Here is a 13,557-nt window from a genome sequence, read left to right as displayed (position 1 = left end):
CAGTGCTCCGACTTGCTTTGAGCCCCCAGTTTAGGAGAGAGGTGGGAAGACTGGAGTGGAGGGTGAGTGTTGGCCTGGGGGGTGCCAGGCAAGTGAGGCAGGCACAGGAGGGAGAAAGGCTCCACCTGCAGTTGCTGCTGCAGGAGTCCCAGGGGAGATGGAGCTGAACTGGCAGGCTGCAGCCAGCACGGGACACGGGGAGGGAGCGGGGCTGGGCTGGGCGGGGCTGGCGCTTTTCTGGCGATGCCAGCGCTGCCATGGCAGCCTTGGGCTCCTGCCAGCTGCTGCACAAGGCCCTGGAGGGAGCGGCCGTTAAGGCCCTGCAGCCGCAACTCGGCTCTCGGAGGAGGTGTGAGCAAAGCTGAGGCCGGGTTGGGGCACTGCGGTAGGGCCGGGGCCGTGCTGTGGCTGCTGTGTCCGGGCTGCAGCAGCAGGGGCAGGTAAAAAGCTCTCTCTGTGGTGCAGGTTGGCCAGCACTTGCTTTGTGCGTGGGACAGCTGCTCAAAGGACCCTGTTCCTGCAGAAGGATGGCTGCAAAGAAAAAGGAGGTAGTGCTGCAGGTCAGTAGTAGCCAGGCCTTTAGCAGACTTTGTAAACTCTCAGTAAGTGCAAAGGATAGGGTTCAATGTTGGGGTATCTCAGAGTCTGCTGGCAAAGCCTCACTGCGAGGTCCTTGTGGGGAAGAGGCGTTCCTGGAGGCAGGTGGGAAGCGTGGGAGGACTTGGTAGGTCACACATGTCCCCAGTCAGGGATCTGGGGTGCACAGGGAGGTGCTGCAGGGCTTCAGGTTGTGTTTGGGGCTGTTGAGGCCTAGCACAGGTTTGGCTGCTGTCACAGACCGAAATGCCTATTTTGTGAGGTGGTAGCTCAGACGGCATTTAGGAGTAGAGAACTGGGGGTGGCACATCTGGATGGCAAGAGTTACTGGATGTTTCTGACCAGGTCATGTATTCAGGAAGATTTCTGTAGAGATAGAAAAATTAGGAGGTAGAAGAAAGACTCAAAGGCTGAAAAATCTATTTCACAGTGATGTGTAGAGGAGTTTTTTCCTGTTTATGCTGCACAGCTGACCTAATGATGCTTTTTATAACTACTGCATGGAGAGAAGGGGGTTGTAAGAGCTGTTCATGACACAAAAACATTGAAAACCGAAAATGGGTTCTGCAGGTCTGCTTCAAATTTTGAGAGCAGTTCAGTCTTCTCAAGAGAGAAATAATGAAAGGGATTATGGGCTCTATGATCTTATTCATTCACTGTTTGAACTGGAAATGTGAACAATGTAACAAGGAAAGAGGGGCACTTTATGAAGGCAGGAATAGTTTCTGTTGCTGCTTGTCCTGCTGTATTCCTGTGGGATGGGGAACATGATCTGAACTAAGACTGTGCCCCTTTGGCAGTGAAAGGAAATCTGGGTCTACATCTGTAAAACTGGGATTTGTTACATCTGCAGATGAAAGCTGAGCCTGTGTAGGATATGAGGGGATGTCCTGAAAGCGATCTGCTTTTTTAGAGAAAAGTCCAGTCAAAGCAGCCTCAGGACATCCAAATCAGCAAAGCACCTTGAAGAGTGCCAGCAGTATTTGAGTCCAGCAGTTGAACTCGTGGCCAAATTCATTATCACAAAATACTGTTGTAAATCATGTAGACTCATTAGCATTCTGTGAAACACTCCAAGGGTGGTCCCAGCACTAGGAATAAATAAATTTTGTAGTTCTGCAGGTGTTCTCTGAGAAAACTAAGCTTGGGGTCGTGTGTTGAACAGGCAAATAAATGGAGGTGTCTGAACAGCTCCCTGTTCCCTGAGTGAGACAAGGTCCTGGAGAAACTGCCCAGTGTGACCCCCAGTAACACAGTTCTGAACACCTGGGAGAGGGAGTTTCCACTCTTGGAATTCTTGGCTGTGAGATTTTAGCAGCCCTTTAATGCCCATTGGTGTTAATTATTGTGAAATAGCTGGCCTTGATGCAACCTACTGTCTTTCACTGCAGTCTAAATGAAGTTGGGGTTGATGATACCCACTAAGGAAAAAATTAGGAATCTTCATTGTTCAGGATGAACAAAAACAGATCTTGCATTTCTCAAGAAGCCTTTTTTATTTTAACTCTCTCTCTTTTTCTAAGTACATACTGAAGGGCAAGTCCTGTCAGATGGGGAAGATGCTAAGGATTATATCCTTTCTAAGAACAGTATTGGGAGTGTGGGATAATAGAGTGGGTGGTGCTGTGTATGGAACGGTCTAGGGCATCCTTGACAGGGTCAGTCTCTGAGCAAGCTGATCTAACGCTGAGTTTTGTGCAGGAGATTAAGTGAAGGACTCCACAGGCCCCTCCCAGCCTAGAATTTTGTGTTCTCTGTTTACTGTGCTTCGAAGTCTTTAGGTAACAGCTGGGACTTCAGGTAAGGACATGCTGGATTCAGAACACCCTCTAGTGCCCACACATCATGGAAAATGTGTATTTACTAGTTTAGTTGGTCTAAAGGCTGAAACATCCCAAATAGTAGAATTTGTGTCCAGGCAAGGTAAGAAACTGCTGCTGGAGAATCAGATGTTTCATAAACCCTGTGAGGACTGGGCTTCAATGAGGTGTGGTTCAACTGGAACCCTGGGCAGGCAGATGGAGATCTTGACAAGGGTCTGGGATTCCAGTTTGGGGGCCCCAGCCAAGCCCCAAAACAACTCTCTGCAAACTGAGTCTGGGATCCCCAGGCAGCCACTGTTCCAGTAGTGCCACTAAATGGGAGGATCCTGCCCTTGGCTGGATGCTGCTGTCCTTTCCCTCTGCCTTTTCTTGGATCTTGAGAGACATCTCAATCAGCTGGTCCGAGGTGAGAGAATAACAGTCAGAGGGGTTTCCTGAGTGCTCAGGTAATGCCTCTTCAGTCAGGTATGTCCCTCTGGAGTGATCTGTCAATATGTTTGCAGCATCTGGGTAGTACCTGATGAATTACTGTGGCTTTTACTGTGTTTTTCAATTTTCCACACAGATTAACATTACTAGCCAGGAGCTTTGGGAAGAAGTGCTCTGTCTCAAAGGACTCATTGGTAAGGGTTTGGTCAGCACACTGAATTGTTCTTGCTCTATGTTGAAAGGACACCAGGACTATTAGGAATTATTAGTGTTCAGGATGTTTAGTCAGTCTCTCCATTCCCTTTACCCTGAATGGAAGAAAAAAATATTCTAACCGAGTTGAGACCAGCAGGAGGTTGTAGTCCTCTTCGTTTATGTGGGACAGTCATGCAATCCAAGCAATCCTGGTCCAGTCTCCACTGCTTGGAACACGACTGCCCCCAGCACAAGGAACAGCCCTGGCTCCCAAGGTCCTTGGGAAAACCTCATGTGTTCTGCCTGTGTGCAGCAGTTTTCCCTGGGAAATCTGCTACCTCCAAGGTCACAGCCATGTCCATGTCCACTTAAGACCGCTCCACATCATTCTTAGCTTGTTATTTTGTAATGTAATTCTGTCCTCTGATGCAGCATTTCAAACCTTGCAAGGGTTTCCAGTTCAGAGCTGAATCCAGCCCTTCTAGCATATGGTCTATTGGTCTGTGTCCCAGCTGACCCATTTTCACCTCGTTCTGACCCGTTTTCCTGCTTGCAGTTGTCGATGTGTTTCAAGCCTGGTGTGGCCCATGCAAACCAGTAGTGAATCTGTTCAAAAAAATCAGGAACGAAGTTGGCAGTAATCTCCTGCATTTTGCTGTGGTAAGATCTCACTTGGCATTGCATGAAATACCCAGTCCTGTGAAACCAGCTGAAAGTCTAAGGGCTGAAATCACTTATCTTTGCAATATTTAGCCCAAACCATAGCAGTGCAGGAGCTGCAGCTGCTGGGAGTGATGCTGCCACATACAGAGGCTTGGGTATATCTATAAGAATTAATATAATTAAGGATTTTCAGGCTTCAACTGCTCTATGCTTTCTAGATTTCTACTTAATCAAGTAGCATTAGACAGAGTCATTAACACATTGCCTCTGATGAACAGGGAGAGGCTGAAGGAGCTGGATTTGGTCATCCTGGAGAGGAAAAGGGACAGATGTCCAGAGGGGGGAGGATGGAGAAGGCAGATACTGATGTCTGTCAGGGAAACACAGCAGCAGGACAAGAGATAATGGGATAAGTTGCATCAGGGAAAGGTCCAAGTAGATAGAAGGGAAAAGTATTCAGGTGGGACAAGATCCCAGGGTGCTGTGCAGAGCTTATTCTTGGAAAAGCTCAAAACTGACACAGCCTTGAGCAACTTCCTGTAACACTGAGAGCAGCCCTGCCCGGGTCAGGGTCTGGGACTGGAGCCCTCCTGGGACTGAAGTCCCTCCCTGCCCCAGCCATGTGGTGACTGTATGTTCTGGTGCCTTTCCTGGCTGGTGGTAGCTCTGGACTGAGGACAGAGCAAGGGCAGTGAGGTTTCTCTTGGCTCAGCCCTCCCATCTCTGCTGCCACTGCAGCTCCTCCTGGAACTTTTCTCAGTCCTCATGGGCAGGAGCCCTGAATTCACTTTTCAGACTTTTTTTCTGGGACTTACCCAAGTAAGCTGCTGGGAATAGATATCCCTGTCCCACAGGAGCACTGCTCCAGCTCCTGCAGGTGACATATACCTGCTTCTCAGGCATTGGAACTGAGCTGTGAGCTGGCTGTGCCCCTAGCTCTGACCAGTGTCATTTTGTCCCCTAAATCTGGGACCCAGAGGTGTTTTCCTGTGTGTGGGGGAAGGTGAGTACCAGCCAGCTGAGGATGTCTGAGTCCAGGCACTTGGGTGGGCATCCCTCTGGAGCAGAAATGCTTTTCTAGAAACACCTATTTTATTTTACATTTCTTTTAGGCTGAAGTTGATTCCATTGATGCTCTGGAAAAATACAGAGGACAATGTGAGCCTGTCTTTCTCTTTTATACAGTGAGTGAAAATATGTTCCCAGTGGTTGCATAGCAATGAACATGTCCTGCTGGTGGGAACATTGGTCCTTTTGGGAGCATGTTTTATTTCTTTAATGTGTGATGGAACAATTTTATTTGCTCTGTATCTGCTGGTAATCAAATGCTGTGCAGATAAAAATATACAGCCAGTGTGTTGCCCTGTGGAGTCTTCAGGTTCAGTCTGCTGCTTCTGCAGGACCTCGCACCTCTCACAAGCTGCATTCCTTCATCCTGAGACTGATGAGGAGGCACAAAGAAGCTTGTTCCAAGATTTCCCTCTTGCAGTGGAGCAGAGCAGCTCTGAGGGGAGGAGGGCCTGATACATATAGTGTGGGTGATGGGCTGCTGTGGGGAATTTCCAGAGCCCAGAGAGCACAACCCAAGCACTTGGTGACTGATTTGCTTTCCACACCTTCCAGGGAGGAGAATTAGTGGCTGTTGTAAGAGGAGCAAATGCACCATTGCTGCAGAAGACCATCCTGAAATACCTGGCAGGGGAAAGGAAGGGTTTACATGGAAGAGAGCCTGTGGTGGTAATGGGTCACTAAAGCTCCAAACACCTGTAGATATGTATGCAAGAGGAGAGGTTCAGCTCCCCAGGGCCAGCATAGCTCTAAAGCAGAGCCACTTCCTTGCAAAAATCCCCTCCCCTGCCCAGCCAACCTCTCAAGCCACTACCACAGGGACTAGCTTTGTGTGTGTGGTCTAAAGTAATGACATTTCTGAGGAGCAAAATTGTCTTACCTGTGTGTGACCTGCTGCTCCTAAGGCATCTCTGAAGCCTGCAGCTCTCTGCTGACATTGCTGGCCTATTCCTGGGAATGCTTTCTCCCAGCTCTGGCTGTCCACTGACTGAGAGCTCAGCAGGTGACCCCAGACAGGCAGATCCTCTGCTGTCCCTGCTGAGCTGAGCTGGCCCAGGAGGGCTGTTCCTTCTCAGAGGGAGCTGGGACATGGGGCCCTGCCTGGCACAGGCTCACCTGGAGGGTGTGTGCAGGATGTTTCTGGCTCATCCATTATGCTCTTGCTGCCAGGTGCCAGACAGAGCCTTCTCCAGAGAGCAGGGAAGCACAGCTCCCCTTCAGGAGGAACAACGGGAAGGACTAACAGGTGAGGCAAGGCACAGGTGTAGGATGTTCTTTGTGCCTCGAGTTGGAACCTTTAAAAACTGGAACCTTCAGCAGGAATTCAGCTGCTCCTGGGACAGTAGAGGGGCCATTCCTTCACCTGGGCACACGGAGAGAGTCACCCTGAAACACAGACAAAAGCTCAGTATAGTTTAGGTGTCTGGCATTGTAAAACTGGGGGTATTTATCCTTCTAATGTGTTTTATCTTCTATTTGACCCCCCTTGCCTTCTGGCCTGGTAAGGGCTGTTGGAGACCCCACACGGCTTTCTGTTTCCAGGTGGTTTTTAAAAGAAAGCACAGATGCTTGAGCTCCACATCTGCTCACACCATCTTCTGCCATGCCTAAAATTAGCCACGAATTCCCAAAGGCTTTTGCCTCTTCTCCTAAAAGGGACATTTTTTTTCTTGGCTTTGCTGGGACAACGCTGCATCCTGGCCCTGTGCACACCAAATCTTAGGCTCCAGAATGTGGGAATCGAAGCAAAACCCTCCTGGCTTTAGTTGAAGCACCCTGGGATGGAGCGGCGTGAGGGATGTTGGTCTCTGCCTCTCCTTTCTGCGCCTATTGTTAATTCTGTCCATTTTCTTCCCTTGGAGGCTGACGCACCCATCGGGTACGGGATGACAACCGCAGTCGTGGAGCGGATGCGAGTTTTTTCAATAAATACAAGATTTCCGTGTGGTAGCAGCACCGGCTCCATTCCCTTGGTGTCCCCGCCGCAGCGCGCGGCCCCTTTAAGGCAGGCGCGGGGGCGGCCCCGCCGAGCTGCGGCTGCGTGGGGAGGAGGCTCTCTCCGCGGGTTCGAGTCCCGGCGGAGCCGGCCCGGCCATGGCCGCGGCCCCCGAGCCGGCGGAGCCCGAGCCGTGCCCGGAGCCGCCCGTGCACCGGCTGAGCGTGGCGGACCTCGACCGTGAGCTGGACTCTCGCAGCGAGCTGGTGCGTCCCGAACCGCCGCGGAGGCGGCACGGCCGGGCCGCGGGGGCTGCGCCTACCCGGGCACTTCCTGCAGGGCCGAGATGAGGGGCGGTGGGTCCCTGAGATACGCGAGGGAGGGTCGGCGGCTCCCTTCACACGCCCGTGATGGGGAGTCGGTGGGTGCTTCACACAGACACCTGTGAGAGAGAGTCGGCGAGTCCCTTCACACTCCTGTGATTCTGGGTGGGAGGGTCGGCGGCTCCCTTCACACTCCCCTGAGGGAGGGTCGACGAGTCCCTTCGCACTCCTGTGATCCCGTGAGGGAGGGTCGGCGGACGTCTTCACACAGACACCTGTGAGGGAGGTCGGTGGGTATTTCACGCAGACACCTGTGAGGGAGGGTCGGCGAGTCCCTTCACACTCCCGTGAGGGAGGGTCCCAAGCTGATCCGTGCCAGTTCTAATATGGTGACATGGGTCACTGCCATTATCATTTACGTAAATTTCACGTGCTTCATATATAGGAAAAAAAACAACGACCTCCGAAGTTCTGTGTGGTGTGTGCCTTATGTAGCAGGTACAGAGTCAGTCATTTAATTTCTCTCTTGCTGCCAAACCCTTTATAGTGCAATACCATGTTTATTCTCAGAACATCAAAAATATTATGTGACTGTTTCTGGAAGTAAGTCTCAGCCTCCAAGAAGGAAATAGTTTCCTTACTCATCCAGGTGAAACTGTGTATGACCCTGCCCTTGGAGCTCTCACCTGCCTTTCTTGTGAGGCATGTGTGCACAGCTGCTTTTTATGTGGCTTTAATTATGGTTTGGAAGGCAGAGTAGGTAACCTAAACTCAGGCTGTGGTTTCTGATGTACAGATTGATGACAAAGAATTCGACATTCCTCAAGTTGATACCCCTCCAACGCTGGAGAGCATCCTCAATGAGGTGAGTGGAGCCTCTGACAGGGGAGAGGTCAGGTGAGGCAGCACATGCTTCTTTTTCTCTACTCTTACTGTGTTTTTCTTGGAAAACAAAGTTGTAGAGCTTCATGGTTTCCTGTTGCTGATAGCTAGCAGGTGGAATAATTCCTCTACAGTGTGTGATACGGAATTTTGTTGGTTTGGGGTTTTTTTTCTGATTCAAATATCCACAGCTGCAGGATAAGAGGTTTTTATCAAGTCCATGCATGTTCATCTGTAGATCTGGAGAGTCACCTGAAGTCTAGACAGCCTATTAAAGGTCAGCGTCATTAAAAAGCTTTTTTTAGCTAAAAGTATTTGCAGAGTATTCAGAGTAGTTCTGAAGCTGTGGGAGGAGATGAGAGCTAGATTCTTCCCAGCTTTGTTTGTGTTGTTCCTTTCACAAATGTAGCTCTCTGGCAGGAGCAGTGAACGGTCTCAGCATTTGATGTTATCTGTGGTACCTTCTGGGGGAGATCGGATTCTGCCTTACCTGTATCCAGCTCAGTGTATTTCTACAGTAGGTGTGTGAGTGCACAGTCCTTAGAAATGCAAAGAAGGGCATGTAGGTAAAGATAAACTCCAAGAAAACAAGCTTTTTAACAAAACTAGAGAATTGGTGGCTGGATTGCTAGGAAGCTAGTGTGATGGGGAACGGAGCCTGCCAGGGTTGCCGTTCTTTTAAAAACCTGCATTAAAAACATGGGTATAAGGTGTCCCAAACAGAGACAGTCTAGAAACAATTGGAGTAGTAGGAGTAGCTATGTCCTGTTTCTACTGGTGCCCTGAGTAGTAGAAATTTAGTAAATTTGGGTCATCTTAAACTGTAAGTTCGTGCAGTGACATCCATGTCAGAGTAGATTCCAGGTCTTAAACTTGGAATGTAATAATGAAGAAAATCTAGTTCAGTGCAGACAAAGTCCTACTGCAGTATCTCAGTAAATGTAGGATGGGAATGGCTGGCAAAACATCTTCTGAAAAGGATTTTGGCAGAGACAAACCTGTCTCAGCCAAGAAGACAAACAGCTGCAGTTTAGAAAGAGATGCGTAATGAGCACAGGGCTCCAGGTGTAAGTGAAATGAGGGACAGCTGCTCTGCTCCCTGCTTGTTTGGCATCAGCTGGGGGGGTTGTGTTGGTCCCTCTGGCTTTGTGCTAGGACACCAACAGGAGTCACACTGGTTTTACAGCACATCAGGGAGAATGGCTTTTTGAAAAACTGTAATAAAAAATTCCAGGCTAAGACTGAAAGGAGAGAGAGATTGCAAACAGAAGAGCTGAGAAAAGAGCAAAATCAACTCCGATGTCAGCTGGAGGGACTTCTGGGCTTTTAGTGCCACTTGGTGATGTGCTGAAGTAGATGATAATTTTAGGCCTTCTCTTGGCGATTTGGAGACTTGGAAAGAGCTCTGTTAAAGGTCAATTAAAGTTTTGATGGATATTTGGGGAAGAAAGGTTAGTTGACTCGTTCTCCAGTACACTTCTGTGATTTTTATGAGTTCTGGAAACTGGGTCTTCCACAGAATCAGCCCAGTAAGGTAATAAATAGTTTTGTCTTTTAAATATTAGGCTTTTTCGTCCTTTCCTCCATTTCCCTGCTGAATTGATGCTGCTTTGCTAATGTTTCAGTTATGCTGTTGTGCATTTTGAACATTTAGCAAGCTGTAGTGATTCTTGCCCTCCAGACTGATGATGAAGAAGAGTCTTTCATTTTGGAGGATCCCTTTCTCTTGAACATTGATAACACGGATACACACTCCTACGACACCTCTTCTGTGGCCAGCTCTGACAGTGGGGACAGGACACACCTGAAAAGGTACTGCAGCCTCATGCCCTGGGAGGTCAAACCATTTGTGAAGGGGTACTGCTTACATCCCTCAAAAACAAATCTTCCTTTTTTCACAAAACACTGTTATTCCTCCAGGACCATGTAGGCAAAGATGAGATTTGCACTGAGGCCTGGCCTGTTTGAGCATAACAGCATTTTATGGGAGGTGGATTATTTAAATTTCTCCAAACTTTAATGGAATCTTTAAATCACTGAATCATGATGACTCTAAAGAAAATGTTTCACAGGGGTGTCCGACCTAGTCTGCCAGCAGCTGGTGGTTATTTGTAAAAGGCAACTGCTGTCACCTCTGTGAGTGGACTGCTAATATTGACATCTAATATGTGATAATTAGCTCCAATACTGCTGATGTGTTGTTAATTACACAAATGGTGGCCTGAGCCACTCCTATTGCTGCCTTGTGTGCCATGAGCAGTTGCACAGGATATAAACACTCTGAAGTCTGATGGTTTATGTCGGCATGTAGTGGTGTACAGACTCTGTCCCTTCTTTTTTCAAATAAGGTTGTTTGTAACACCTCCATGTTACCTGGAGTGGCTTAAACTTCCTTCAGTATAGAGTATGCAGAAAAACCTGGAGGTGTTCCTGTCCCTTTGGGTAAGGCTGGTTGCCATGGTTATGGGTCCTTAGCCATAATACCAGCTACTAACAAAGTGTTTGATGAACCTCTGTGGGAGCTGCTTGTTTGTGCACCTCTGGAAGGAGAAGAACTCAATGTTTCCCTGGTAGTTTTGGGAATATGGCTCTCTGCTGATGTGAGCTTGGCAACAAAATTGCAGCTTTACTAGGGAATTTCCCTGTCCTGGCTGCTAGAGTTTACCAGCGCTGTTTTGAAATAACTGCTCCTGCACTACTTAGTTTTTAATGACATTTCCTCTCTGAAAGAAGCACTTAAGCTTTCATATTAGGTGAGCCGTGTATTTATCAAAGGCTTTTCTTTACCATATACACAATTTCCCTAGGGGTCTGTATTCTGCTAACAAGCCTTTTCCAACCATGCATTTTCTATAGATACCTTTACAGGCTTAAACTTTCACTGAAAGAGCTGAAGTGTTGCTTTCAGCATGTATTAGTGAATTTGAAGACTTGTAGATATGTGCTTGAAACTGACTATTTGTTTGAAGAACTATGTTTTTTTACTCCAGGAGATGAATTAAAACCAAACTGTGTGCAGGCACAGCAGGGCAGAGCAGGCTTTGCTGATTATCTCATGTCTTATCTCATTCTTTGGCCCCAAGAAGAGGAATGCAAACTGCATGACTTACAGGTGTATGCAGAATTTACCTGCTGGCTTACCTGTGGGGTAGGCAAAGTTCCAAGCTTTTATTCTGCTCTAATGCTTTTTGGTTTCTTAATTCCGTAGGAAGAAAAAACTCCCAGATTCTCTCTCACTCCATGGATCAGTGATACGGCTCTCACTCCTGAAAGGAATTTCTGCTCAAATAGTGTCTGCAGCAGTAAGTGTCGTCTTCTGGGCACCTCCACTAAGAAAAAATGGAAATTCTTTGTGTGTGTGGGGTTGTGTGTGTGATCTCATGTCTGGCCTTGCTATTAGTTCTGTGTAACAACATGTAAGGGGCATAAACTACTAAGCAGTACTCCCTAGGCAGCAGTGAATCAGGGCTTCGCTGACTTGCTGCAGCAGTGGTGTGGTGGGTCACTTTTAGCACTGGTTTGTGTTGCAGGATGTTCGTGGAACTTGGTGGGAGATGTTCATATATAGCATGAAAGTATGCTCAAAGATGCTGGAACTGGGTTTGCTCAACATCTGCAATAGGCACATGGCTCTTTGAGAAGAGCACAGTAACTTTCACATGGAATTACAGGATATTCTGCTTCCTCTCTACTCCTGAGCATTTCTAGCCAGTGGGTCCTTCAGCTTTATCTGTCCTGGTGGGGCTATTAAAATGCAGCTGGTGTTGATTTTTCTGTGTTGTAGTTGTTTTAATTATTAGACATGCACAGTCTGGCAGTTGTCTCTTACTCATGGGTTCTCCTGTTTCTCCAGGACAAAGTGGATGCTGGCTTGCCCACTGCAATTGTAAGTACTCTTACAGTTTTCAAGGACTGTATATTTAATTTTCATGCCAATTTATTAAAGCAGTTATTTGAGACAGCTGATAAATGCATCTTCCTTGACTTTTCAAGTGTGAGGAGTGAGAGGAGCAGCATGAAAGCTCCCTGGGGGCAGAGTCCAGCCTTCCTTCCCTGCCCAGCTGCCCCTCTGCTGAGCAAGCCCCACATCTTCCCTTTTTTATACCACCACCAGGGCTTCTTAGCTGAGCACCTCACCTGTCCCCTTCTGTTGAGCACACTGAATTTCACTCACTGTTTCTTCTTTGCCAGTTATTGCTTTGACTCCTAACATTTTTTTATAGAAACTCAAACTGGAGTGCTCCAAATGATGATTTCAAAATCTGTCTCTCTGTCTGAACTATTAACTAAAAGGCTGTCTGAAGGATACTCCTGCTTAGCAATTTGCATCAAAATTGTTCAAGTCAAGCAAGCTAATCATGTCTAAATATGTCAGAAGTGAAACCGCCTGTAGTAAAATGAGAAGAGAAACATTTTAATGAGGTGAAATACAGTCAATATTTGTTTTACCCTTGTGAAGTGAGTTTTAATGTTTTACAAAGGAACTAAACATGTGCTCACTTTGACTGTAGTTCTAGCAGCCCATAAGAAAATGTTTTTATTTAAAAAAGAAAAGGAAAAAGTCACTTCTAATACAAAAGGCTGCGCAGTGAAGTTAGAAATGTGCTGTGATTGATAAGTACGTAGAATAAAAACCTGTACTTACACATCCACACGTTAAGGCATTTGAATTCTTTTAATCTTAGACTTGTTAAATAAAAAGTAGAACAAGATGAATACATCTGCAGCATTATGTGATTTCTATTAAGTTTTATTTCGTTGAGTACAGGTTTGCAAGTGCAGTAGGATCTTGGAGGATATGTTTAACAGGATTTGTTTAATTCCCCATGGAAAGAAATTAGAGTCTCTGGCTTGCTGTGGACTGCTCTTCAGGAGACCAGCACTGGCCAGGGTTTTAGAAGAGCTCAGATGTGGAAGTAACAGCTGATTTAGGATAAAATCCCAAGTATTTATACTCAGCAGCTACACCAAGAGAATGAGACTGACTTTAGAGAGATTAAATTTTGCCTTGGGTACCACTCCGAGCATTTGAATTTCAAACAGCAGAGGAAAAAGCAACCCTCTGATCTTGAGATAATCTATGTGACAATTGTTCAGGTGTAGTAGCTGTCTGTCTTCATGTAGGAATTCTGCTTGTCAGTTCTAAATTGAAAAATTTACAACCTTTGAAATCTTTCCCTTTTGGCAAACTTTGCTTGATAAGTGGTGGATTTGTGAATGATGATTCTTCTGTTTTCAATCTTCCTGTATGACTCTTTCAGGCAGCATCAAACCTGATAGCAGTGGGGACTTCCCATGGGTTAGCCCTGATATTTGGTAAGTTAAAAATAAAGTTTGAAGTTTTTTTTTTTTGCATTTCAATGATCTTTAACAAATGCAAACACAAGCCAAAAAAACCCCACCAGCCTTATTTTTAACTGCAGGCTGGGTTTCTTCTAAGATGTTGTTTGTGCTAAATGTGTTTTTCTTTCAATAAAGAACTGAGGCAGAAGTAATATTTGTCATCCTTATTCCTGTTTCTTCTGCATTGTTGAGGTTTGACACTTTGATATTGAGAAGTTTAGCCACATGGGAATTGTCTAAAGAGCCTTTTCTGTGTTTGAATAGAAAATACTCTCTATTCATGTGGAAGAGACCACAG

The 13,557-nt window shown here is 46.8% G+C and overlaps 2 protein-coding genes and 1 long non-coding RNA gene across 7 annotated transcripts in view; 2 read left to right on the top strand and 1 right to left on the bottom strand.

Moving 5' to 3' along the window:
* The first annotated feature begins 234 nt into the window (after positions 1–234).
* On the top strand, positions 235–6,731 carry NME9 (NME/NM23 family member 9). Of its 4 annotated transcripts, XM_056498300.1 has the most exons (9): positions 238–349; positions 466–560; positions 2,708–2,826; positions 2,986–3,043; positions 3,601–3,704; positions 4,820–4,891; positions 5,331–5,444; positions 5,946–6,021; positions 6,638–6,731. In XM_056498300.1, the coding sequence occupies exons 1-9, from the start codon at positions 258–260 to the stop codon at positions 6,640–6,642; spliced, it is 735 nt and encodes a 244-aa protein (XP_056354275.1). In that variant the 5' UTR covers positions 238–257; the 3' UTR covers positions 6,643–6,731. The 4 variants fall into 4 exon arrangements, with proteins under 4 accessions (XP_056354276.1, XP_056354275.1, XP_056354277.1 ...); XM_056498301.1 differs by lacking the exon at positions 2,708–2,826 and having other exon boundaries at positions 235–349; XM_056498302.1 differs by lacking the exon at positions 2,708–2,826 and having other exon boundaries at positions 322–371.
* Positions 4,942–6,617, bottom strand: LOC130256569 (uncharacterized). The gene is made up of 2 exons (XR_008841152.1): positions 5,656–6,617; positions 4,942–5,399 (listed from the first exon to the last, which is right to left on the bottom strand). It is a non-coding gene; the product is annotated as an uncharacterized LOC130256569 (long non-coding RNA).
* A 78-nt stretch (positions 6,732–6,809) lies between the features above and the next one.
* VPS8 (VPS8 subunit of CORVET complex) overlaps positions 6,810–13,557 on the top strand; it is a 66,036-nt gene continuing 59,288 nt past the window's right edge. Inside the window, exons 1-6 of one of the 2 annotated variants that reach the window (XM_056498298.1) lie at positions 6,810–6,977; positions 7,831–7,899; positions 9,598–9,728; positions 11,125–11,218; positions 11,770–11,802; positions 13,178–13,232. In XM_056498298.1, the coding sequence (XP_056354273.1) occupies positions 6,870–6,977; positions 7,831–7,899; positions 9,598–9,728; positions 11,125–11,218; positions 11,770–11,802; positions 13,178–13,232 (490 nt within the window). In that variant the 5' untranslated portion in view covers positions 6,810–6,869. The remainder of the gene's footprint in view (positions 6,978–7,830; positions 7,900–9,597; positions 9,729–11,124; positions 11,219–11,769; positions 11,803–13,177; positions 13,233–13,557) is intronic. The other variant, XM_056498297.1, reaches the window with a different exon arrangement.

Source organism: Oenanthe melanoleuca, chromosome 9 (assembly GCF_029582105.1).
Source record: "Oenanthe melanoleuca isolate GR-GAL-2019-014 chromosome 9, OMel1.0, whole genome shotgun sequence".
Lineage (NCBI taxonomy): Eukaryota > Metazoa > Chordata > Aves > Passeriformes > Muscicapidae > Oenanthe > Oenanthe melanoleuca.
The sequence above is the reverse complement of the archived record's forward strand: the minus strand, read 5'-3'. Positions and strand labels throughout refer to the sequence as shown.